The sequence below is a fragment of the Nyctereutes procyonoides genome, unplaced genomic scaffold, assembly GCF_905146905.1.
Source record: "Nyctereutes procyonoides isolate TBG_1078 unplaced genomic scaffold, NYPRO_anot_genome, whole genome shotgun sequence".
In the NCBI taxonomy this organism is placed as follows: domain Eukaryota; kingdom Metazoa; phylum Chordata; class Mammalia; order Carnivora; family Canidae; genus Nyctereutes; species Nyctereutes procyonoides.
The window spans coordinates 24,418,344-24,444,293 of NW_026575048.1; the positions used below are offsets into that span (position 1 = coordinate 24,418,344).

The following is a 25,950-nucleotide window of genomic DNA, read 5'->3' on the forward strand; positions in this document are numbered from 1 at the left end:
AGGCCCTCGAAGAAGACTACAAACATGGCAGGAAAGAGAAAGGTGAGGCTGCCATGGACCGAGAAGGTGGAGCCTGAGCAGCAGTACAACCACAGCCACAGGCACAGACAGCGTGGTGGGAGCTGCGCCAGATGGGATGGGTGGGAGAGACGGCGTAAGGGGCCCAGGGGGGTGGGTCGCCCACAGCATATGCGGGCAGGTGCTTTAGGACGTTTGGCCCGCAGGAGCAGACAGGTGTAGGGGACGAGTGACACTGGGTTGAAGAAAAGTTTTTGTAGGTTGTTTCCTTTCCTCCTCTTCCTTTTTATGAGACTGATGCGCTGCCTACTGTGCTAACGAGGCACCTTCTTCTCTCCCTTTTTAAATGGTTTTAAGATAGAAGACCCTGATTCAGTTTAAATGCTGATGGGGACCATGCATCAGCAAAGACACATCAGGGATGAGGAAGTGGAGGGCAGAGTCCCTAGAGCAGTGGTTCCCACACCAGCTGCACATTAGAATCCTGGGTTGGGGTGGGTGGGGGGCTGCCTTTTAAAAATTCCCCAGCCCAGCCCAGGCCATGCCCCAGACCGGATCAGCTCTCCGGGAGCAGCATCTGTAGCTTCTGAAGCTCCTTGGTGCCTGCAATGTGCAGGCTAGTTTGGGAGGCATTGCACTAGAGCTCTGCTCTGCCAGGACAGGCCCTCAGACCAGCAGCATGGCACCCACCTGGGAGCTTATTAGAAATTCAACCCTACGGAATCAGCAGCCACATTTTAACAAGATTCCCCAGGAGATCCGTGTGCACATTAAAGTTTAAGAAGCTCTGAGCCAGGAGGCAGGAAAGGGAGGAATCCAGGCAGAGGGAGCTCGATAAATGTTGATTTACAAATGAATGCAGATGAAAGGTGGATCCTGAGCATAGGTTGGGGGCTGGTCTAACACGGCATGAGGCACACCTATCTTTCGAGATAGAAGAAGGGAGCCAATAGGGCCAAGTTGCCAGGTCGGTTGGTTTGGGGAAGTCGATGCCATCTATTTCAGCTATAAAACAGAAGGTGTCATCTGCCGTGAATGATGGGTGGACTCGGAGCGGGGCGGATACAGAGGTTTATTTATTTTTTTAATGATTTACTTATTTATTCATGATAGACAGAGAGAGAGAGAGAGAGGCAGAGACACAGGCAGAGGGAGAAGCAGGCTCCATGCCGGGAGCCCAACGTGGGACTGGATCCTGGGACTCCACGATCGTGCCCCAGGCCAAAGGCAGGCGCCAAACCGCTGAGCCACCCAGGGATCCCGGATAGAGAGGTTTATTGGAGACTGGGGAGAATGATGGCCAGGAAAGGCAGCAGGACTGACAGCCCTACACGGGCCTGCCTGACACTGATGGCCACAGTATGTTAGCAGCATCGGCTGATACTTTACAGAATCTTCAGCAGTCTGAGCACAGGAGGGGCGGGGGAGGCACAAAGTAGGGTCATCCAGGGTTGAGAAAACTTGCCTGAGGTCCTGACAGATGCTCAACAGGGCAAAATGCTGAGAAAAAGGTCTTTTAAGCCCTCTCTCTAAATAAGAGAGCGGAACCCAAGCTGGGGAGGGAGGAAGGTAAAGAAAGGCCGGCGTGCATGGCCATGGTCAGTGGGCTGGAAGTCTGACGTGGATTCAGGACTCTCCTCACTCCTTGTGAGGTTCTGAGCGACTGAACTGGGGGGACAGCCTGGGTCTATAATTTCAGATGCAAGCCATTTTGGTCGTGTCTGATTTAATCCTCCTGAGCAGGGACGGGCTGCAGACATCCATCTGCTCACCAGCCTGTCTGACTGAGGGACATTAGCAGGACAAAAGCCACTGGCTGCCCCTGGAAGCCCTCAGATGACAACACAGACGAGGTTTCTGTTTTTCCCTGCTCAGCTCTGGGTTGGAGAATGCAACCTATGGTTTTGGGATCAGATAGACGGGTATGGTTTAAGCCTCATTCCCCTGGTACCGAGATGTGATCAGGGCAAGTACCTCACCCTACAGAAGCCTCAATCTCTTGTTCTGCAACACAGTGGAAATCAAACCCGTTTCTCAGGGTTTGGGGAGCACTCACAGGATTGTATTTATGGCATCTGGCACAGAATTCCTTCCCTGTTCTCATCTACTCCGACGAAGCTGGAACACAGCTCTGGGGGATACCTGTAGGACACTGCTCCTCCAAGGAAGGAGGGTGATTTGGGCTTGGGTGACTCAGAACGAGGAGGAGGAGCTCTGACCTGGAGGGACTAAGGTTGGCATGTCCCACATCCTACCTTCCTGTAAAAAGCTAGAAATGTTGCTCCGTTGTGCAAGGCACAGCTCACCCCCCTGCGCCACTGGTCCCACAGTCATTTGCCACAAGAGCTGCCGAAAACCCCACAAGCCCAGGACAAGGCAGGAGCAAGAGGGGGTATAGAAGAGAGCAGCCACAGCCTGGGCCTTGCAGAGACTGGAGACTGGATGACCAGCTAAGTGGCGAGGCTGTCAGGAGCTGGTGCTCTTCCTGGCCCTCAGCACAAAGCAGCCAGAAGGGGGACTTACTTCCCAAAGGGCCTCTCCAGGGCGAACGGCCGGGCAGCATAGTAGTATTGCTTGTATTCATCCATCCACACCTCAGCTGTCCGCTTGGTGTTCCTGGGGAGATACGGGGTGTCCTGCTGTGGTTAAAATGCACACGCAGGCAGCATGACCCAGCTGGGGCCCCCCACGATCCAGTAAGAGCATTCTTGTGTGGATTCTGGGCCAAGTCCCAACCAATCTCCAAAGAGCCCTTGACTCCAAGACACAGGACTTTAGCAGTAAGGGTGAGCTCTTCCCCAAAAGGTACATACCAGAAAAAAATTGTACCAGAGATGGAACTTAAGTGGCTCAGGAAAAAGAAAGAAAAGAAAAGAAAAGAAAAGAAAAGAAAAGAAAAGAAGAAAAGGAAAGGAAAGGAAAGGAAAGGAAAGGAAAGGAAAGAAAGAAAGAAAGAAAGAAAGAAAGAAAGAAAGAAAGAAAGAAAAAAGAAAAGAAAAGGGAGAGGGGAGCCCACACATCCCATGTTGCCAGCAACCAAGAGGAGAGAGGCAGGGCCTGTGGTGGTCATCTTGCCTCCCATCCTACTCCAGGTGCTCCCCCTTGATGCAGGGGAAGTGCTGGGGTCCCAGCTCAAGGCAGGGAAGCCAATCACGCCGGCTTCCCAGGGCCCATGCGCTCAGCATGGTGCGGGTGCAAAGAATCAAGTCATTAAGCCCCCCCGTCAGACATTTTGCCAGCGCTAGTCTTTTCCATCAGGTGTTTGCTCTGGGTCTGACCTCAAAGGTCAACAAAGAGAGAAAGAGGGACTGACATGGAGGTTGTCACAATTTAGCAGGCAGGGAGACAGAGAAGCCAGGAAGAGCCCCAGAGCAAGGGAGAGGTCATCCGAAAGTCAGACGCCAGGGGCAGTGTAGGAACAGCCCCCCCCTCCCGCCCCCTGGGGGTGTCAGGCAGTTTGGGGCCTTGCTAACCAGGCCATGCTCGCATCCACTTCTGGTTCTGTCAGAGCAGACACGCTCCGTGGGGGACAATGGCAAGCCCTTCCAAGCTGTTGGGCCCAAAATGACAGTCACTCACCCGTGGCCCGCTCTCAGTGCACAGAAGGCAGGAACCTGTGCCTCGCTGGCTCCCTGCCCAGGCCTAGCCATCAGCAAACTGGATGCTGCTCAGGAGACACCTGTGCTACCTTTCTCCAACCACTGACTAACCCCAGGGCCAGGCCCACACTTGAACACGGTGAATGTTCTGGAGCCCAAGTCTGTCCCCTTACCCCTAGGAGGGCCCGCATCATTTCTTCTACCAGCTGTCCCCCACTTCCCTATCCTCCTGGAAACCTGGGGGGCTGAGGCAGCCCTATCTTGGGAGTCTGCTGGGTTTTTCACCGCCCTACCCTTGCCCACCCAGTTTTTGCAAAAGGTATTAACTTTCCACCTGCTCAAATCCAGACCAGCCTCGAGACGGTTGTGTCAGGACGTGGCCCCTACCTGCTTAAACGTGTGCCGAAAGATGAGGAAACGACACCCTGAAGGAAGAAAAGCACCAAGAGAGGTAGGTGCTTGCCCTCTCCCTCCCCTAAATGGACCCGATGACAGAAAACAGGGAAAAGGAGGACAAATGGGTAAAGTGAGGCCGTCAGATGACGAGAGACCAGAGGATAAGGGAAAGGGTGAGAAGAAGCTGGAGGAAAGAGGGACGTACGTGAAACATTTCTGAAACAGAAGAGGAGACTGAGGCAGAAGGAATCACAGGAGGAGGTGTATGAAGGCAGGAGGTGTATGGAGCAGGAATAAGTAGGTGGATGCCACCTGCTCACTGAGACCCTGGGATCATCATCCTGTCCCTCAGCAGGAGGTGCAAACACCCTAGGGAAGAAGCCCAGGGTGCAGGGCTTGCCCTAGCCTGGATCCTGTCTATGCACCTGCAGGGCCCTGGGGTGGGCATGTGAGCTCAGCCACTTGTGTGTCCCCACTCTCAAATCCTCCCGACGACCTTTCCCCTGGTGACCCAGCCTCAACGTGGGAGTGGAGGATCTTCTAGAATTTGGGAGGCAAAAATGGCATCTTCTTCCCCCATCCCAAACACCCAGAGCTCTGCAGGACGGTGCCACCCAGTGATTTGTGGGCCATGTCAAGCCTTGGGGAAGTCAGTGGTGGAGAAGAGCTTCAGGTCTCCTCCTAATGCTGGGTGGGCCAGCCCGACCACCTCTTGCTTTGGCAGACCCCCCAGGGAGCGTGACGTGTGGCTCCTGAGCAACCAGAACACTCAGGCAACCTATCAGCAAACATGGGGCAGCCACAGCCCACCACCAGGAAAGCCCTGGGCTTTCTGTTGCCCCCATAGAACTCCCGGGACTCACACTTACTTTATATATGTGTTGGCGTTTCCATCTGGGAAAACATACGGGTGTTTCTTGCGGAAGACATGGCCCACTCGGCTGCAGGGGACAATCTCCAGGCTGCCGCCGCACATCCACACCCTGAAGGAGATTTCTGCAAGACAGCCGTGCCCCCCTCATCACTGCTCTGTGCCCTCCCGACGGGGAGGGGACACAGGGTGACAGCATGGAGGCAGCAGGTCCAAGGAGGTGGTCAGGGCTGGCTGCATCCAGCCCGGGGTTTGGGGTTCAGAGCTGGATCCACAGCCAGACTGCGTGCTCTGCTGGCTGTGCCACCTCAGTTTCCCCTTCTGCAAATGGGGATGAGGAGAACTCCTAACTGGGAGGGTGACAAGAGTGACTATGGACACAAACAGAGGCTGGCTTGGAGGAGCACATTCCTGGGGTGGCCACGTCTGGGGGACAGCACGGTGCAGGGCCCGGCTGCAGTGCTTTATTTAGCCTGGAAAACAGAAGCCTTGGGGTGACCAGACTGCTGCTTCTGGACACAGGGAAGATGGGTTAGACATGCTCCTATGACCCCAGAGGGTCAGAATCAGGACCAAGAAGAAAGAGTTTCCATTCAAGAATACATGCAGGGATGCCTGGGCGGCTCGGTGGTTGAGCGTCTGCCTTTGGCTCAGGTCGTGATCCCAGGGTTCTGGGATCGAGTCCCACATTGGGCTCCCCATGGAGAACCTGCTTCTCCCTCTGGCTGTGTCTCTGCCTCTCTCTGAGTGTCTCTCATGAGTAAATAAATAAAATCTTTAAAAAAGAATACAGGCGAACTTCCCCAACCGTTAAGGTCCAGACAGAAGGGGCTGTCATGAAGGGAGTGAGGGTCACACTCTGACAGGCTAGCAACCCCCATGGGCAGGATTCCCGGGAAGCACCGGGACAAGGTGCCCAGAGCGCCCCTCAACACCCTGACTGCAGTTCTACACTCTGTAAGGGTGCCTGAATCCTAGCCCCGGAGAAAGCAGCCTAGGCAGTAACTGAGAGCAGCTGTAGAAAATGCTGGAAGATTTTAAGCTGTTGCTGGGGTCGCTCCCCAGGGCGGGGATTTTGCACACAGGCCCATTTGTTCCTGGTCGGCTGCTGCAGCTGCAGGAGAAGGGGAGTCCGCAGAGGCAGCTGGGAGTAGGCTGGGGTGTGCTTTTCTCCCCTGGGGCTGGGTTCTAGCAGGCTCGAAGCAGCGCTTCCGCCCCAGATGGAAGCAGTGGCACGCCACCGCCACCGTGGTGAAGGGGAGTATCATATCACTGCTATTGTTTAGAGCAGCTGAATGACTGTTTCAAAGCTTCGCGATTGCTTTTAACGTGTCTTAACTTGTCTACAGTGTACCTCCTTATTGACTGCACCCAGGGCAGGCTCCCCTGCGCACCCCAGGGGTGGGAAATGCCAGCTTCTCATTCGGGAATTCCCATCTTGTCCATGCTTCTGCAATCAAGCTCAAATATGAGGAGGGCAGGCTGGCTCAAGAGAAATCCATGTCCATGGGTGACTGTTCCAGATGGTGGTGGCTGGGGGTGGGGGTGTGTCGGGGGGCATGTGGAAGCAGGTTGGGGCCCAGGAGTGGGGAATGGGGATGTGAGTATTCTAGTGCCTTCCTACCATATACATGCCCTGCAATCTCTAGCACTTTGGGTCCCACCTCCCTGGGCTCCTTCACCTGAGATCCTCTTTTGTCTCCTTTCCAGTTCTCCGAGCAAGTGCCTAGACACGATGTGTCATTGCCATCCTCACCTGCTCTCTCACTCACCTGTCATCAGCCTGCCTTTACCTACCTGCCTCTTGCCCCATGTCCTTGAGTTGCAGACAAGGCTCCCTTGACACCAACCCCACTGCTGCCACCTTCTCTACACATGCCCTTCTGCCTGCCTAGGTACTGCCCCGAATGTGCTACAGCTCATTTCCAGGAAGCTCGGGGACCAGGGGGTGGGGGACAATGTGTGCACTAGCATAAAGAAAGGACTTCTCAAGATTGCTTCCAAACGATGGCAAGAACAGGGAGGGAAGGAGACGGGAGAGCTTGGCTTTGGGGTCCACAGCCTGGAGTCTGTAGCCATGTCCCTGGGGAAACCTGCTTCACCTCACTGAGGCTGGCTTTTTCACATGTCAAGCCAACATCATAAAAGACCTCCACAGGGTTGCTGTCCACATCAAATGAAACAGAATTTTAAGAACATGAGGAAAACTTAAGTACATGGAAAAATCAGCCAGAGCCATGGTCAGACACCCCTTAAGCCAGTCTCTGAAACACAGACCCCATTAGCACCACCCTCCTGTGCCCGCTTCCAGCTTCCTTCTTCTGCCATCAGTAGCCGCTTGAGATCTGTGGACTTAGCATTCAAGATTTTGACTTTCCATCAAGGTCCCCGATACATAGCAATGTGGTATTGGGCTGGGGTGCTATTGGGATCCTCCCCCCCAGCCTGGCGTTGGTGGGGGGCAGGCAGGGAGCAGTGAGTGAGCTTAGCTGATGGCTACCACCTTGCAGTGAGTGCGCGGAGGGGCTGCAGGGGTCGGGCTGTGGACTGTTAGAGCGTGTGTGACTTTAGTCTCAGGACATCCTCCTTAACAGTGTGTTCCAAAAGTCTACTGTGTTCTAATCATTTCCTCCCCAGGATCTCAAAATACGGTCTGCTCCAGTTCCCAAAAAGGAAAACCCTCTCATCTTTCAAAACTAGAGACAGAGATCTGGTTTACTAGATATAACCTACAAATTTTGTGCCAGCCCTCTTCCAAAAATATGCATACGTTTTGGCTACAGTCTCTTCCTTTCCATGTATTCAAATAAGACATATGTCCCTCCTCATTTGCAAAGCGAATCCCTCTAAACTATGCTTCGGTTCCCTTCCCCACCCCCTCCTACCCCTGCCACCTGTTTCTTCCTCTGGCTCCCCTTGCCCAGAATCTTCTTTCCCTCCGCATCTATGAATCCTGCCCTTCTGCCACTGCATGGACAGGTCCCCACCTTGCAAAGCAGTCACCTGACCTTGGTCCTTCTCCACTTTCCTTCTGGTCTCCTGGCATTCTTCCATCCAAGGCTCTGTCTTTACAGTGTCCTCCTGACACCGTTTCCTCAGCTGACCCCGCGGTTCACTTGATGCTGAGGGCTCGCCTTCATGCCACCAGCCCCAGCTCTCTCTGGCTCCAGCACCAGCTTCCAGGGGCTGTGGGATGCTCCGCAAAGGAGTGTGGACACCAGCAGAGGTGGTGTATCTTCTGCCCCTGCCACCCTTCCACAGCCCGCTGCAGCCTGCTGCCTCGCCTCCACCTGTAAAACCAGCTCTCCCTTTCCTCATTTTCCTGAGTCTGGTGCTTTGGCCAAAAACCGCCACGTATCTCAATTCTGCAAACATGAGCCATGGGAGGAAGATGACCTCTTCATCTCCCCCTGGGCTGCGCTTTGTTCAGTCCTCCTCTATCAGGTGGTAGCTTCTCAGTCATCCTCAACAACCCCGCTCACGGTTGCGGATGTCGTTTTATGGTGCAGAAGCGGTTCTGACCTGACACCTGCCAGCAGGTGCCTGGGGGCAGAAGCACATCTCCCTACTCCAGAATGCAGCCCTCACCCTGCCTCCACCTGCCCTCAGCACTCGACAGCCACTGTCAGCCAACGCGGCTGTGGCTGCAAAGACACTGCCTTTAAGGCTTCTACTGGCCAACACGAGAGCCTCCTCTATGACCAGCCTCCACGTGGCACCTCCTCTGCTCAACCATTCAGTCCTGACAAATGTCTGTCTTCGTGCCCCTTCTGTCTTGCTGATGCCACCCCAAGGTGACTGCAGCCCGAGATGCAGTAATGGCTTCTGTGTTCCAGGGTCCTGAGTGTTATAACTGAGGTGATCGGAGATCCAGGGCCAGACCCACACTGCTGTGCTGCCCCCACAGTCGAGAGGTCTGGGTGGCGCAGCCTGGAGTGAGATTAGCGTGATGGGTCACAGTATACGGTGTGGGATACTTAGCATCCCAGACGTGGAGTTGCCCTGCCCTTGTCTACACCACTAATGTCAGGATAACTGTCCTCACAGGTATGTGCTGACTCCTGGGAAAGTCTTGACATCCAGAGGTGCCGTGCAGCAGGGCTCACACATCAGAAGTGCACATGCAGGGAGGCGTGGGGCAGCAGGCCTCCCAGGCACCACCTAGACCCTCGGCCCCCCTGTCGGCGGCTCCTGCAAAGTCATCACTTTCTTAAGTGAGGAGGACGGAGCGAAAAGATGATGTAGGGAATCTGTAGGGGGTTCTCGCTGAGTCAGCGCCCGCACGATCTCCCAGGCGATGACTGTCATGCAGGCCCTAATCCACTCTGAATTCCAGGCAGGGAGATGTGTAATTATTCCACGCTCACTGAGGGCACCGGTATCTTATTTTCTTTAGACGTCAGATTCACACTTGAGGGCAAATTGCCCTCCCCATCCCCCATCCTCACCTCTTTTCTCCTGTCTCCTCCCCCACCCACTGGTTGTCTAACAGGGCTCCATGGGCCTCCCTGCACAGCCCCAGCTCCCAGACCAGCGTCTATCTGACAAGCCCATGGCTGCTGGATGGGAAAGGGGACGCTTTCTCCCCAGAAGCCAAACCACAGCTCTTCACACGCCATTGCTCAGCCAGACCCATCAAGGTTCCAATTTCATTTCATATCTGGTTTCTGAACAAAGGTGGAAGGAACTTTAGACATGAGCTCCACTGAATACAATGATCCTGTTTTACATGGAGCTCTGTGTATCGTGCACAAACACACATTGTACACACAGCAGCATGACCCACTATATCTCTGGCCATATGAAACCCACTCAAGATGGGGAAGTGGAGTGGGCAATGGTGGGCACCTACATGGCTACTGTTATTCCTAAGTCCACACACATAAATGCGCCAACAGAGTATTCCATTTAATGATCTTTAAGGTCTCAGGACCTCCTGGGCCTGGAAGTTCTGTTATTATTTTTCAATGAACACGTGGACTTGGGTAGAGAACATCTTATTGGTCCACGAAATTGTACTTTGTACCGTCTGGGCCAATCACGCGGTATCCAGGCCCCAAGCTGTTGAACAAAGACTAGCCAAAGGGACACCATGGCCACCAATGGCCATCCAACTGCAAATGCCAAGATGGTGCCCTAAACTTTCCATACTCCTTACAGAAAAGAAGCCATCATATCCTCTCTGATGGGCCTTGAGTAGATGTGGGGAAGTTCAGGAGCAGCGGGAGAGGATGGCCCTGGGAGACTTTGCCTGGGCATGGGGCTTTGGCAGCAGCCCAGAGGAGGAACTGAGAACTGAAGAGTAGCCTGCTTTAGCTTAGCTCCCCATCTGCAAGGAAAGAGGACTTCTCATCAGACTTGGATGCTCTTCTCAGAGAAGCCATTTTCTATTACCCTGAGCCATCTAGCACGAAGAGGGAGAGTCAGAAAGAGAAGTTTCGAGGGATAAAGTGCACCAGCAAGTCAGATACGATGCCCCTTTAGTAAGTGCTGCTTGAGTGGATCTGAAGGGGAAGCAGGGGCATGTGCATCGCCTACTTAGAGCAGTCCAGGGAAGGGACTCTGTTTTGCTGCTGTAACAAAGGACACATGGACCTAGTGTGTGGGTTTGGCTGGCTCCCTCCTGAAGGTCTCACAAGGCCCACATCGAGGTATCAGCAGACCATGCTCCTCTGTAGAATCTGCTTGCTCAGTGGTTGAGTGTCTGCCTTTGGTTCAGGTTGTATTCCCAGGGTCCTGGGATCAAGCCCTGCATCAGGTTCCCGCCACAGGGAGCCTGCTTCTCCCTCTGCCTGTGTCTCTGCCCCTCTCTCTCTGTGTCTCTCATGAATAAATAAAATCTTAAAAAAAAAAAAAAAGAAAGAAAAGTAAAGAATCTGCTTGCAAGCTCCCAGCTCTTGGTTTTGAACACACACAGGTAGCCAGCAGTTTCTGGTGTTCTGAGCCTTGAGGACTAGAAGTTGGAGGAGTCTTCTCGCCTTCTGCTGGGTTTAGTAGCAGGCAGGCGGCAGCCACAAATCAATGAACACAAATACACAAAAGAGCTCAGTAGCCCATAGAGAGGAGAACCAGCTGCTGAGGAGTATAGAGCGAGGATGGTGGGCAAGAGAGTGGGCAGGGAAGGTGTCCTGGTCCTGGGGGGAGGCTGCCGCAGGGCTCTGTTGCACAGCGGAATCAGCACTTGGTGGAGAAGGGAGGCAAGGTGGTTGCAGAAGGTCGGGCATGTCTGGGCACTGCTGGAGGTTCTGTTCATGCTTCCAGACTGATGGGTGGAGACATGGGCAAGGACCAGGAGGGACTTGGCTGAGTGTGGGCCCTGACCTTGGGCCAAGCAGCAGCCACAGCGGCTGCCTGGTCTGGGAAATGGGAAAGCCTGCATTTCAGATAGTGCTTTCTGGCCCGGGGGGAGGCTGGCTTTGAGGGGAACAGAATAGTCCTGGGGATGGAGAGAGGGGTGGATCTCAGGATGTGGTGAGCTGGGTGGTGCGGAGGGTCCACTCCGTCACTCCCTGGAGCAAGAACCCCTTCCTTCACTATCATCTCTCCTCTGAAGAGGAGTGTTCCCTGACTCCACCAAACCCTGATGGGCTCACCCTCACCCATCCTGATGGGCTTTTCCAGATCCCCACCTTCATGCACTCTGGTGCCTACCTATGCTCACCTGCAGAGCTTGGCTGCTCTGCATGATATATGTACCATTGGAAAAGCACTGCGCCTTCTGGCATATAAAATGTTAAAAAAAAAAAATCCAGAAATGGCTTTCAAAGTGCTGGGAGCCAGCTATAACGTAACGGAATGTCAGGATGGGAGAAAACAGTGTCTCCTGGGATGCGGTAGTTTTTTTTTGGGGGGGTATTTTAAAAAATTTTGTGATGGATTGTAAAATGCCTCTCCTACACCTCCTCAGAAGCCCCTCCTTCCTTCCCCATTCAAATCAGCACTCATGAGTGTCGAACCACCAGGAAGCAACTAGCTGAGATTGCCACTTGATATGAGCAGATGTATGTCAACACTGCCATAAACAGGAAGTACCAGTAGGTTGGACCAGAATGTGCCATCATTAAAAATAACATGCTGCCTGAATCCCAACGTGACTGCCATGTGGAGGAAGGATCACACTCACTTTGTAAGGTTCAAGGGGGCAGAGGAAGCCCCAGCAGAGGCTAGCACGAGATGTCCTGCACCCTAGAAGAATCTTCTAACAATTCAATGCAAAAATTCACAGCACCAGAACGTGCTCAGCTGTGAAGCAGTGAACACAATTGTCATCAACAGCACTGGAGCAGAGACAGGATGACTACTATCTATCAGAAGTGCTGCAGAAAGGATTCATTTGATGATGGGAGGAAAGGCCGGAGGACAGCCCTAAGGATCCTGAGAGGCACTGTGAATGAACGGCAGGATGTCCCGCTGGCTGTCTCTAGAGAGACAGAAATTTCGTCCCCACTGGGAATGACAAGGCTCTACCTGGTTCCAAGTTCTCCTGGGCCCGTGCAGGCAGAGCTGCCCTCCAACCTGGGCCCGATTTTCCTGCTGTGTTCCAGGACTGGGTACCAGGAAGGGGAATCACTCCAGTTCATGGGTTTGGGGTTTTCTGCTTCTTTGCTGAGCTTCTGGTCCAGCCCCCGGGATGGCAAGAGATGTACTTTTCTGATGGATTTCTCTCCACTGCCCAGTTTGGGAGAACAGATGCTGCGGGTCAGGCCAGCAGCCATAAATTTCTGGAAAATAACTCTTAGTGACTGGGGAAGAAAGCCATAAAACACTCTGGAGGCAGAGATGGGAGCAAACAATGGCAGAGGACAATGCATGGGATTACTGCTGAGTGCCCAGCCGAGCCCCATGGACCATGCATTCTCTGGGCCGCGCCCCCCTCGGGGAGCCTGTGCAAAATGCTCCCCAGTGACACTCTGGCCTCTGGCTCTTCTCCTCCAGTGCTTTGTTCCACAAGTACTTACGGGAGCCTCCTTCACAGGGGCACGATTCTAAGCACCAGAGATGGCTGAGAACAGAATAGAGCTGAATCCCTGCCTGAGCAGCCCATGTTCTAGTCACCTTTGGGGGTCCCGCCTGCCAGAAGCAGCGAAAGGAGATAAGCATTTGCCGTGCCTGGATGGTGCTGGGAGTTTTACAGATCCAGCTCCATGGATTTTCACAACCCCAAGAAGCACCCCCAAGTTACACTTCTAACACATGAGGCAGGAGGAGAGACACTCATAACTGACCCACACGAGCGGGTCCCGGGCTGCTTTTCTCCTAGAGCTGCAGAATGCATCTTGACACCATGTGTTTGCAGTCCGGGAACTTGTGACCTCATCCATCCTCACCCCGTTCTCTCTCACCAGAAGAGAAGGCCCAGATGCTTCCAACCTTCTGTGGCGACTACCCCAGAACCTCTTCATTACTGGCACTGAGTGCTATGTGCACAGAACAGCCAACAGACGTTTACCAAGCTTTCCAGGGGTCACTGTCAATCCTCCTCATGCCCAGGTTCCTTCTACCTCCAAATCCCCCCTTTCAGCACTCCCACCCCAAGCCTGCCTCTGGGCCTTGAGCGTGCTATTCTTCTTTAGTCTTCCTGGCTTCTACATTTTTACTTGCCCCTGGTGGTCTTCCCCGGGGAGGCTTTCCTGGTGCTCAGCCTCTCAGCAACACTCCTCTGGTGCCCCACCTGGCCTCACCCCCAAGGGGTGACTTACTCCCCACGTGCATGTGGTCCCAGGACATAGAGATGCCACCCGGCCCCAGGACGCAGACACAGGGACTCACCGAAATTCTCTCCACCCCAAATGTCCATGTCTGTATCGTATTTCCCCAGGTAATTGAACCAGGATTTGTCCATCACGAAGAGCCCTCCAGCTATGATGGGAGTCCTAGGCATCCGGAAGGAAAAGATGAAGGGAGGGGAGAGGGAGGGATCACTATTACATTCACCTGTCAGGGCAGCACAGAACTCAGCGCTCTCTTCTCCCCACTGCTTTTCCTCTTCGAAAGGGCCAATGTGTTACCTAAAACGTGCTCCGGGGGTTTCCCTTTTGATTTTAAATCTTCTGATCTTGAAAACAGGCTAATTTACTCATAAGCATGTCTTCTGGGTGTTGGGGTCAGAAGCTGGGTCTCATTCAGAAGCCCACTGTTCTCAGGGCCTGGGAGATCCTCCCTGGCCTCTCCCACAGGCTCTGCCCAGTGTGGCTCTCTTGGGGGGCTCCACTAACGGGAGCCCAGGCAGTGGGCCACTGACCAGGAAGAGGAGAAGGACAGAGACTGTACCTGTTAATGGCACTTCCTTTTCCTGAGATTGGGCTCTCCCCCTTTTGTTCCCTCCTTACCCCTCTTGTGAGGTGTTATGTAACCCTAAAATAATATATTGGGGCTCTAGGGCCCTTAGTACCTCAGAGTGTGACCTAATTTGGAGAGAGTATCTACAGAGATAATCAAGTTAAAATGAGGTCATTAGGGTGGACCCCAATCCCACGTGACTCGTGTCTTAATAAAAAGGAAACACTGAGCCAGAGAAACAGAAGTGCATACAGAGCACATAGTGTGAAGAGACACGGAGAAGAAGGTCATTTGAAAGCCAAGGAGAGGGGTGCCTGGATGGCTTGGTTGGTTAACTGTCTGACTCTTGGCTTCGGCTCAGGTCAAGATCTCAGGGTCCTGGGATCGGGCTCCCTGCTCGTCAGGGACTCTGCTTCCCCTCTCCTTCTGCCCCTCCCCACTACGTGTGCTCTCTCTTTAAAATAAATAAATAAATATTTCTTAAAAAAAAAAAAAAAAAGCAAGCAAGCAAGCAAGCAAGCAAGCCAGCATAGCCCTCAGAAGGAAACGATGCTGCTGACACCTTGATTTTGGACTTCCAGCTTCCAGACCTGGGACACTACACATTTCTATCAATAGGCCACTGTGTGTGTACGTTGCTGCAGCAGCCCCCACAAACTAACACACCCTCAGCTTTGTCTTTTTCCTTGGCATCTTATCTCCACCTGTCCTGCCTCTGACTGCTGAGAGAGATGCCAGAGAAGCCACCCGGAAAGGAACAGGGTGCTGAAGAAGGCAGGTGAGGACAGCAGAGTCCAACCAAATAATCCAGTGAGCCTCAGGATGAGTATCTATAAGGAGCAACAGCTGGGAGAGGTAGGTGAGCCCTCAGGGACCTGGCCCCCCCATCCAGTGGGCCCAGAGGGCCAAGGGACTTTTCCCCCATATCAGTTAGTTGGTAGAGAGCAGGTCAAGAAACCATGTCTCCCACGGTGCCACAAACTCCATGCTGTTCTGAGACTTGGCCTATTCCTGGGAAACGCTCATTCTCTGAGGAGAGAGGGATTCCCACACGAGCAGAACATGCCCTGAGGACCCTGGCAGTGGGACAGAGAAGGAAAAACCCTGAGGAGGCTGCATCACCATTGCCACTGCCACCTTTTTCCTCGACTTGGTCCACCGCTACGTCAGGTGCCACCTCTGGAGAGTAAGTGAGAAGCTGTTGTGCGCTGCATGGTGCTGGGTGTGATAAGAAGGTTCAGAAATAGAGCACATTAGCTGGTCCACCATCCAGCTCCAATCTCCCTCTTGGCATCCCTCCAGCTCATGAAGGCTGGAGGAGGGGGCAGGGGTAAGCAGGTGGGTGAGACAGGTCCCTGGCAGAGTTCTAACCACCCACTTCTATCGAAGTGTCACCGTTTGGCTCCTCCTTGCTCCTTGGTTCTCCATCCGACTTAAGTTAATTCAATGCAAATGATCAAACATTTACTACATGGCAGGTCTAGAGATAGAGATATTCAAGAAGAATCCAGGGCATCCCTAAGTCATTGGTGAGAGAAACTGCACCCCAGTGGCCTTCTCCATACTTCTCCAAGCACTTCTTATCTCCTGACCCCCCACCTGAGGTGGGCAAGTGTCAGTGTGGAGATCACCAACAGCTCTGGGACACGTGCGCCAGTCTTAGGTAGGAACATCCCAAGCTGAGAACCCAGGCTCCCTGCCTGGGTGGACACGATGCTCTATCCTACTCCGGGCCCTCTGACAGGCTCCCAAACCCCAGGCTGTGAGTCTCCCACATGAAGGGAGAATGCACATCAGGACAAAGCATCTACAGCACTACAAAAGAGCCCAGATTCAATGCCACTGTCACATTCTCAGAGAGGACAGAACAGACGTGTTTGTTACCAAGCAGCAGTGGCCAGGCCTCTCCCTTTACAGCAATGCTGACCTGACCTTCCTGGGCTGAATTGTGACATCCAAGACCTAGTGGCTCTGCTCTGGCAAAGGGACCAACCTCCCCCTGTCAGAGGCCCAAGCCATCTGCACCATCTGGGTCTCTCTGACATTTAATGGGAAGTATAAGTACATGGTGGCACGTGTATGGGAGGACCACACTGGGCAAACCCTCAGTACAGGTCTTACCAGGCCTCTGTCCCCTTAGGTGAAGTCTCCTTGAAGACAGAAACTCCTCAAGTAAGGGCAAAGTGGGCCCAGCCTGGCCAAGGGTGCTCTTGGTCTCTGCCCAATCCTTTGGGTGTCTAATGTGGAATGCCTCCTATACCATGTAGCAATGGAAGGATCAGGTAGTGACAGACCTGCCTACCCTCCCCTGCCCTGACTTACCTAATGGGCTCAGCAGGGTCCAGGCGCCGGGCCTTCTGCTCTGGGGAGAGCTGCTCCCATTGGAAGTGGAGGCTCCAGTCAAACCCTAGAACACAGCACCCGTTCAGTTGACTTGCACAACACATCCCTTTCTAGAAGCTCATAAACACTCCAGGTAAGTTCGTCCTGGGGACAGTAAGTATCACCCAGGCCGAGCAGCAAGAAGGCCATCGGATTTCCCTCTCACAGTTTCCTTCTACCTCCTATTGCCTTTTGAGCCTTCTGTGCTGGGCAGAGGTAGGGGATAAAGGGCAGATGACAGAGTCAGTTTTGACAGAGCGCAAAGGGACAGGATGGACAGTTACACCTTGGCCAGGTGCCTTGGGAAGATGTGAGCAAGTTTTTAAGGGGCTGAATCACCTCAAATCAGTCTTGGGGGCCACATGAGGCCCTGAGGAGAACCGTGGTGGGCCTCAGAGAGAGCGCGGTGCCCAATGTTGAGGTGCCGAAACAGGTCAGACCCTATCTAGCCAGAAGGTACTTGGCTTCCCCCCTATTCTCAGGTCCCAGAGTGAGCTCCTGTCAGAGCCAGAGCTCTGGGGTCTGGATGTGCCCTGCACGTTATCCTGGCCACCCCATCCATGGTCTCGGGGGCAAGGCCACACTAGAGCTACTGATGTTATAGGATGCAGGGCTGGACACTCCAGACAAACCACTACCAGACCTCTCCGCACTCTCCCCCTAGAAAGTGCCGACCAGGGGGAGCAGCGAGTCTTCGCTGGGGAGAAAGCATTGGCCCCACTCACCCCCTCTGAGCTCTGCGGCAGACTCGATGTAGTTGAAGTTATCCAAGCTGATGATGTCAATCACAGGGCACACCACCCGCGTGTAGTCCTGTAAGACAGCAGGCTCCAGGCTCAGTCTGTGGTGTCAAGGAGCCAGGCTGGGAATCAGTGGGCTTGGGAGGGCCTCACCTTTGTAATGCCAGGCTGGTTTTGTGGCCCTGACCAAGCACTTCCATCTCTGGATCTCAATTTTCTCATCTATAAAGTGGAGTACTGGATGCTAGGACTTCTCTAGTTCTAATACCTAAAATGCTAAGAGCCTTTATCTGACTCCTGGTGGCCTTGTTAGCCCCAACGGCCATGTGAGCATGGCAGGGACACAGCAGGGGTGGCTGGAGAGTGACAACACCGAGGAAGGGAAAGATACGAAGGAGGGGGCTCTGGGAGTCCCTCACCACTAGTGGGAGGCGGAGGCCACAGTCACAGGTGACCTCAGCCTGCAGTCCCATGAAGGAAAGCCACCCACCCACAGGAAGAATATCTTGGAATTTCCAAATATTTTCATTCAAAGTCTGTTTTTTTAAAGACTTTATTTATTTGAGAGAGAGAGAGAGAGAGAGAGAGAGAACAAGCAATGGGGAGGGGCAGAGGGTAAGAGAGACCAAGAGAAGCAGACTCCCCCACTGAGCAGGAAGCCCGACCTGAGGCACAATCCCAGGATCCTGAGATCATGACCTGAGCCAAAGGCAGATGCTTAACCGACTGAGCCACCCAGGTGTCCTCAATGCCTGTTTATAGGCAAGTTGATGAATAGCATCTCTGGGAACTCCTAGTTTCAGATGTTGCCCGGGACACTCACAGATCTGTGCCTCCAGCTCTGACTTGCCACCTTGCTTCCAGACTCGGATCCACTATGCCAGTGGCCATTTCCATGTGGATTTCACATGGACTTTCAGTGATGCTCTCACGCTCTTCTCCCCAAAGGTGCTCCTTTCCCTCAGTTGCCTATTTCTGCTAAACAGAACCGCTGTGTAGCCCTCTGCCTCCCCAGCACAGAGAAGCTTCGCCGATTCCAACTCGGAAACTGCTCTTCTGAGTGTGTTGTGCTTCTCCTCTCTCACACCTGGCATACCGTGGTGGATTTTTTTTTCTTTTTCTTTCTTTCTTTTTTTTTTTTTTTTTTTTTTACCGCGGTGGACTTCTAACCTTATCTCACCCTCTTCCCTTAGGTGGCTAGGGAAGATGTCATTCTGATGGGAAAATCTCACTCTGCAGCTCAGCAGTTAAAAACCTGAGCTGCCTGGAAGATACATTCGAACTCTTTAGCCTGGCATTCAAGACCATCCACAATAGGCCGGTATCTCACTCTCCAGCTTCATCACTTGCTACATCCCTCAGGCCACCCTGTCCACACATCAAAGTCACCCAGGAAATGTTTTCAATATATGTAAGACATAGTCACCATGCTTGGGGGCTGTCAAGGCATTGCACAGATTTTGAAAGTCTTCCACACTCTGGGTAGAACACCCTACACCTGGCTTGTAGGAGGAGGGACTGGGGCAGTGGAAAGAACACTCCACAGCCAAGCAGGAATCAGGCAGCCTAGGAGGACCAGCAGGTGTGGGGAAATCAGGCAGGGCCACTTTTGCAATCCTCCACACCTATCTCCCTGGCTGGCATAGGCAGGAGCCTGTTTCTCCTTGCAGCCATTTCATTTCCTGGTTCAATCTCTCACCCAAATGAGGCTGTCTCCTTATTTTAAGCTCAGACTCACCGGGTGCCTGCTTTTATGTTCACAGACTTCATTTGGCCCTCAGCTTCCACAAGTGACTCATCCTGACAGTGACAAGGTACCTTGGAAGCCAAGTGGCCCATGTGGAAAGAAATGCTCATTTTCAATGCATTGCTTCTACCTCTGGGATGTGCACAGATGCTTCTTCCGCAGTCAACACGGCACCTGCCCAGCTGCCACAGCTCTCCAGGCTCTTCTCCTCAGGCACTGTCATCCTGCATCTGTGTGTGTGTGTGTGTGTGTTGGGGGGGCGGGGCACACTGCATGCACACTCCTAGCCATCCACACCAATACCTACCCATGGACACAACCCCAAAGATATTCCTGTGACTTGAATTCTGACATGTTCTCAGAAGTTCAGAGACTGAACTTCTTCTGTGAATCTGACACAGTTCTCATTTGGCCTTTGCTTGTTGAGTTTTTAGGTCTCTGTAGCTTCACTGAGTCCTGATGTAGACCCTAGTATGGTAAAGGATTAATCTTGCCCACAAATATGTTTGGCTCTTGCCTGGCTTTAGGGCAGCAACGTCTAAGCCCACACAATGTCCTGTTTCTAAGAGTGTCTCTGTTTACCTGGGAGTCTTGGGATATGCCAGACAGTCTACGCTAACAGCGTGACTTACAGCAAGGGCCTTGGGCTTGTACCAGCTCTGACTGACCTCTGGAGGAGTGTGGAGACCATGGGGTGGGGGGGTCAGTCACATAGACGTGGCTGACCAGCAGCACAAAGCCCAGACACCAAGGCTAGGGTGGGCTTCCCTGTTTCTCAATGCTGTGTGTGTGTTGTTGTACGTCCTTGCTGGGAGAAGTAAGGGCTATCTGTACAGCCCCACTGGGGCTGGTCCACTGGAAGCTTCTGCCTAAAACTCTCTCTATGCACTTTCCCCTATTTCCAGCTGATTTTCACCTGTTTCCATTTGTTATCCTAAACAGTAATCATGAATGTAACAGCTTTGCTAAGTTCCAAGTCCTTCTAGTGAATTATTGAACCTGGGGGTGGTCTTGGGGACCCCTGAAATGTAATCTTAATTTTTTAAAAAATCTCTTCTCAATATTTGGAAACTGAAAGACAAAACAAAATGCTGGTTGCTTATCTCGGCCACAGCCTTCCCCAGAAGCTACCCAAGGACTCTCCCTTTTAGTTCTGAGAGCTTCTGCCCTTCTATTATTCCTGTCACGGTTCATGTGTAGTGTCGGCTTAGAGGCAGGGAGACCACATAGGCAACGAGGGATGTTTGGGGCTAAGTGCTGTATGGAGCCAGGACCTTAAAAAGAAGCTGCAGGAGACTTTATATACATAACCCTTAAGGCCAGGACACAAACCTCTGTGAGTGACTAGGAAGTCCGTAACTGCTCTACTCCTACAGCCCTCAGCCTGGTGTTCCATTGCGCTGGCTGAAAAAACTGTCGCTGAGCTCCCTCTGAGGGCACTATGTCAGTGGCTGGCAGCAAAGCAGGTGGGTCAGTTACAGCTGAGAAAGATGACCTCTCCTCCTGCAGGTTCGGGGATAGAGGGACTGACTCTCCATAAAGATACCCAGACCCACCTGGGTCTCTTTGGTGTGGAGTACCATACCCAGTGCTCCAGGGGGGTGGTCTTTAAGGCTAGGCCCAGAGATAGGCGGAATCAGACAGCTGGAGTAATCCCTGACAGACCCAGGACTGCATCCCCTGTCCTCTCCTCCCCAACACAAATCTGAGCCCCAGCCCTGCCCCACTGGCAGCAATGACAGAGGCTGCATGCACCAGCCAATGGCCATCAATCATCCCTGCAGTATACCCCTCCTTTCTCTACCCATTCATATCATTAAAACCACACTGTGAACAGGCACTCAAAAAGCTCCAGGAGATGGGTGCTTGGGTGGCTCAGTTGGTTTAGCGCCCTACTCTTGATTTCGGCTCAGGTCATGATCTCAGGGTTGTGAGATCAAGCTCTGAATTGGGCTCTGTGCTGGGCATGGAGCCTGCTTAAGATTCTCTCTTTTCCTCTCTTTCTGCCTCTCTAACTCCCCTAAAAAAATAATAAAAAAATAATAAAAAAATAATAGTAATTTTCTTTAAAAAACCTCCTAAAAAATAATTCACTCATTTGGTCAACCAGCTTTACTGAGCACCTCTTATAGTTTCAGAAGTGTGGCGGGTACAAAGATGAGTAAGGCCTCACAGTCTAGGGAAGGTGTGGGACAGGGGATAGAGGATTATGATGGGGCCTCTACAGCAGCCTGGAGGGAGGGGTGAAGGAGAAGGAGGGGTCCTCGAGGAGGTGACGGGAGATCTACGTTCTAGTTCTGGTTCTGTCATCTAGAATACATGTCACCTTAAACACACCAGCACACACTGAGGATCTGTCTCTTCATCTATAAAGTGAAGACAAATTATTATTTGCAAAACTGTCTTGCCTTCCTAACAGGGCTTTTGGATGGAATAAGGGAGGGAGGCGTGTGAAAGGCTTTGAAGCATATGTAAGCCATTATTTATATAAATTTACCAAATGCTACTGGGATTGAAATTTCTTAAAATCTTTTTTCCAACTAAAGAAATATGTAGATAAGGAGCGGGGGAAAAAAAGAGGCCTCTGTTAAAAAAATTAAAACCAACCTGGTGCTTGTTTCAAGTATCATCACGTAACTGAAGGGAAGAAACGGGACACTGAGAGGGTTCCATGTGGATGAGACCAGCTGAGGACGGCTTCTGACAGCCCCAACCCAGCTCTTTCTTATCTCTTTCTATTTTTGAAAATCCCAAACTCCAATTACAGCTTAAAATTTCTACTTCCACTCACAAGATCAAATCACGTTCTACTCTGAGACAAGACACAAAGACATGTGTTAACAGAGGCCAACACACGCCCACATCCCTGTCCTGAAGGGGATGTCTCAGGGAAACATGCCATCAATAGGAATCAGGGTCTTGTAAAAACCTTTGCAGCCCATGGAGGCTGCTGTCTCCCCTGCAAGGGGCAGAGCTGGACCACAACCCTGGGTCTGTCTGACCAGCCCTCTGCTACTGAGGTCAGACAGTGGTGAGGACTAGGATCTCGGCCTGGAAGGGTGAGCTCTACCCTAGGGCCAAATGACTCCCACAGGAGCACGGGGCTGTAAGGAGCACTCCCATGCAAGAAGGAGGAGATGAAATCTTCTCTGATCTGCAGGTGAAGCTGGCCAGGGGGGCAGAAATGAGAGCATTTTTCAGAAAGGGCTTCTGTGACAGCTTCCAAGGCACTGGGGTGGAAAGGGTTCTTTAAGGCTGTCTGAAAGCAAGGCCCCCCAACATATCCTGCAGGGCTCCATCAGCCTGGGGGTTCCCACAGGTCAAACACTGAATTGCCACATGACCCTGTCATTCCACTCATTGGTATGCACCCCAGAGAATTGGAAGCAGGTACTCAAACTTACATACTAATGTTTGCAGCAGCGCTATTCACAATAGTAAAAAGGTGGAAACAACCCAAAATATCTTTTAGCAGAGGAATGGATAAACAGAATGTGGTGTTCAGACAGTAATTTCTCCGATATCGGACACAGCAATTTTTTTCTAGATCGGTCTCCTGAGGCAAGGGAAGCAAAAGCCAAAATAAACTATTGGAACTACATCAAAATAAAAAGCTTCTGCACAGCAAAGGAAACAATCAACACAGCTCAAAGACAAACTACAGAATGGGAGAAGACATTTGTAAATGACATATATAATAAAGGGTTAGTGTCCAAAATATATAAAGAACTTCTAAAACTCAAACCAAAAAAAAGAAAAAAAACCCCCAAACCCCAATCAATTAAAAAATGGGCAGAGGACCTGAACAGACATTTCTCCAAAGACATAGAGATGGCCAACAGACACATGAAAAGATGCTCAACATCACTCATCATCAGGCAAATGCAAATCAAAACCACAATGAGATACCACCTCACAGCTATGAGAATGGCTAAAATAAACAGCGCAAGAAACAACTGTTGGGAGAGGATGTGGAGAAATAGGAACCCTCTTGCACTGTTGGTGGGAATGCAAACTGGTACAGCCAGTGTGCAAAGTATGGAGGTTCCTTGAGAAGTTACAAATAGAACTACCCTATGATCCAGTAATCACACTACTAAGTGTTTACCCCCCAAATACAAAAATGTTCATTCAAAGGGATATATGCACTCCTATGCTTATTGCAGCATTATTTACAATAGCCAAACCATGGAAGCTGCCAAGTGTCTATCGACTGATGAATGGATAAAGAGGAGTATTACTCAGCCATAAAAAGAATGAAATCTTGCCATTTGCAACAACATGGATGGGTCCAGAGGGTTTAATGCTAAATGAAATACGTCAGTCAGAGAAAAACAAATACCATATGATTTCACTCATACGTGGAATTTAAAAAATGAAACAAATGAGCAAAGGAAAAAAAAAAGAGAGAGACAGAAACCAAGAAACAGACTCTTAATCACAGGGAACGAACAGACGATTACCAGAGGGGAAGTGGGAGGTGGATGGGTAAACAGGTGAAGGGAATTAAGAGTACACTTGTTGCGATGAGTAATACACAGAATTGTTGAATCACTATATTGTACACCTGAACCGAACTCTGTAGACTATAGTGGAATTAAAATAAAAAAGTTAATTAAAAAATGTGGTTTATACTGTGATGTTGTGATATAAGAAGAAATATACACTTGGCCTTTGTTCCTGATCCATTGCACAAGAGCTTCTAAAAACCTTGGGATTTCCTCAGTTTCCATGGTGACGGGGGGGGGTAGGATGGGGGGAGGAGAGGGCGGGGGGGGGGGGGCATCTTTGTTATATACAGTAATCCTCTTTCACCCAACCTGAGTTTATGCTAATGAGGTGACTGCTCACCGGGGTGGGGGGGGGCAGAGGACAAACCACCTGATAGAGGGTTGGTACATTCAGCCCCACCCCCAACCCCCTCCTCTCTGGGACAGTGCAGGGAGGATTTGTAAGGGCCTCTAGGGCCAGGCAAAGCCCTTCAACTAAACAGTCTGTTCATAACCTACTATTCCTCAATGCAGACCTCTTCACCTGGATTGTGCCAGAAAGAGGGAGACAGAGGATTTTCCTAAACAGCACTAAGCATCCCTCAATCTCAGGGCAGTGGTCACAGGGATGGGTATGACCGTCTGGGCCCATGTGCGAGAGCCCTGCAAACCCACCGATGTCTCTCATCAGGATGAACAAAGTCAGGAAGGATTTCCCACTTCTCTGAGCAGTTCACATATACTGATTCTTTCATCCTCAACACAGTCATTAGTAGGTAGGAGCAGAGTGGCCACCACAAAGGAAAAAAGGGGAGAAGGAGATCGCCACAGCACAGGGGAGATGGTGCGGGTGGTGCCAGCCAAGGAAAATCAGCCCAAGTCCCACCACTCCCCTGAATCTGTGTCCTTGTCTGAGAAATGGGCATGTGAAAAATACCCGACCTCGTAGCAGCCGTGCGAGTCCATCCGTAACTCAGGGAGGGTGGGACCTGCACAAAGGCACAGTGCCGTCTGCAGGTCAGGACCAGGGAGGATGGTCTTTGCGGAATATAAAGTAACAGTGGGAACGTCAGAGAAAGGTTTTTTCACTTTCAAAAGGAGTAACTGAGACATGGAGAGAGAAAGCATACAGAATTCCAGAGCAATTCAAGGGTAGGCAGAGGCAAGGAATTAGGTTTCTTCGCATCCTGCCAACCTGCCTTGGCCTCTAGGCAAGGGTGATGCATGGGTGGAGGTAATGACAAAAGCCTCAGGAATTGGGTGACAAGGCCCAGTTAACTCCACTGCCTCCTTGTCACAAATGGCACTCATCAGGGCTCCCTTTCTGGAATCTTCTATTGTCTGGCAGAAATAGTTCTGCACGCACCATGTATCAGCTGCTGCCAGAAGCCCCACTCACAGGCCTGCTGCGGTGACAGTGTGATACAAAGAATAGGTCCCTGGCCTTGCCCCACCACTGCCTGCATTGTGACTGTGGGCAGGCTGCTCTACCTCAGTTTCTCCATCTTTAACATGGGGATAGAATCAGTGCCATGCTCCCTCCCAGAGGGTCCCGGGGGGCATGTGTGAAATACTGGCTTGAGAGAGCTGAGAGGAGGTGGGGACGCAGCACCCTGACCCACAGTCTGACCCACTCACCTCTTTGACTCTGTGCAGCAGGGGCTGGAGCCAGTCCCTGTTCACCTCGCAGTGACTGTCCAGGAAAGTCAGAGTGGTGCCCTTGGCGACATTAGCGCCCCGGATCCGGGACCGGACCAGACCTGTGGTAGGGACAAACAGACAAGGCTGTGCCCCTGTCCTTCCATCTCCCAGAGAGCTCATGGAGGAGCCACAGGACATTCCCTACACACTAAACACACACCCAGATGCACACACACACCCTCAACACCCCCCCACCACTTACGCCCCAGGGGCCTGCCGCCCTGCACAGACCTACCTTGCCGCTCACTATTGCGTATACACTTCACCTTGGGCAACTTGATGAGCTGCAAGCAGTCGTCAGCTGTGAAGATAAAAGGTTATGTGGGCATGAGCACCCCGGGATGGACGTGAACCGGAAGAGTAGGTGAGACAGCCCAGCTTGCTGTCCCCACCCCCAACTGCAGAGCCCTGTCCCGACTCCAGGGGTGGTTGTGGGTTTTGGACAAGGTAGACTGACCATTTCTATTGAGATACAACGAGGCCCAGTCCACGCCAAGTGGCCTCAAGGGGGTCTTTCTTTTTTTTCCAAAAATTTTCTTTATTTATTTATGAGAGACATAGAGAGGCAGAGACATAGGCAGAGGAAGAAGCAGGCTCCCTCCTGGGAGCCTGATGACAGAATTTGATCCCGGGACCCCAGGATCACAATCTGAGCCAAAGGCAGACGCTCAACCACTGAGCCATCTAGGCGCCCCAAGGTGGCTGGCCTCTTTGAAGCAGGTCAGTC

The 25,950-nt window shown here is 52.0% G+C and overlaps 1 protein-coding gene across 3 annotated transcripts in view; it reads right to left on the reverse strand.

Annotated features, from left to right (window-relative positions):
• The window catches only part of GALNT14 (polypeptide N-acetylgalactosaminyltransferase 14), a 206,073-nt gene that overhangs the window by 14,408 nt on the left and 165,715 nt on the right, over positions 1-25,950 (reverse strand). For all 3 annotated transcript variants that reach the window (XM_055327343.1, XM_055327342.1, XM_055327344.1), the window contains exons 5-11: positions 25,459-25,524; positions 25,161-25,282; positions 17,271-17,358; positions 16,486-16,570; positions 13,654-13,757; positions 4,883-5,009; positions 2,542-2,634 (exon numbers count right to left, since the gene is read on the reverse strand). In XM_055327343.1, coding sequence (XP_055183318.1) covers positions 2,542-2,634; positions 4,883-5,009; positions 13,654-13,757; positions 16,486-16,570; positions 17,271-17,358; positions 25,161-25,282; positions 25,459-25,524 — 685 coding nt within the window. The remainder of the gene's footprint in view (positions 1-2,541; positions 2,635-4,882; positions 5,010-13,653; positions 13,758-16,485; positions 16,571-17,270; positions 17,359-25,160; positions 25,283-25,458; positions 25,525-25,950) is intronic.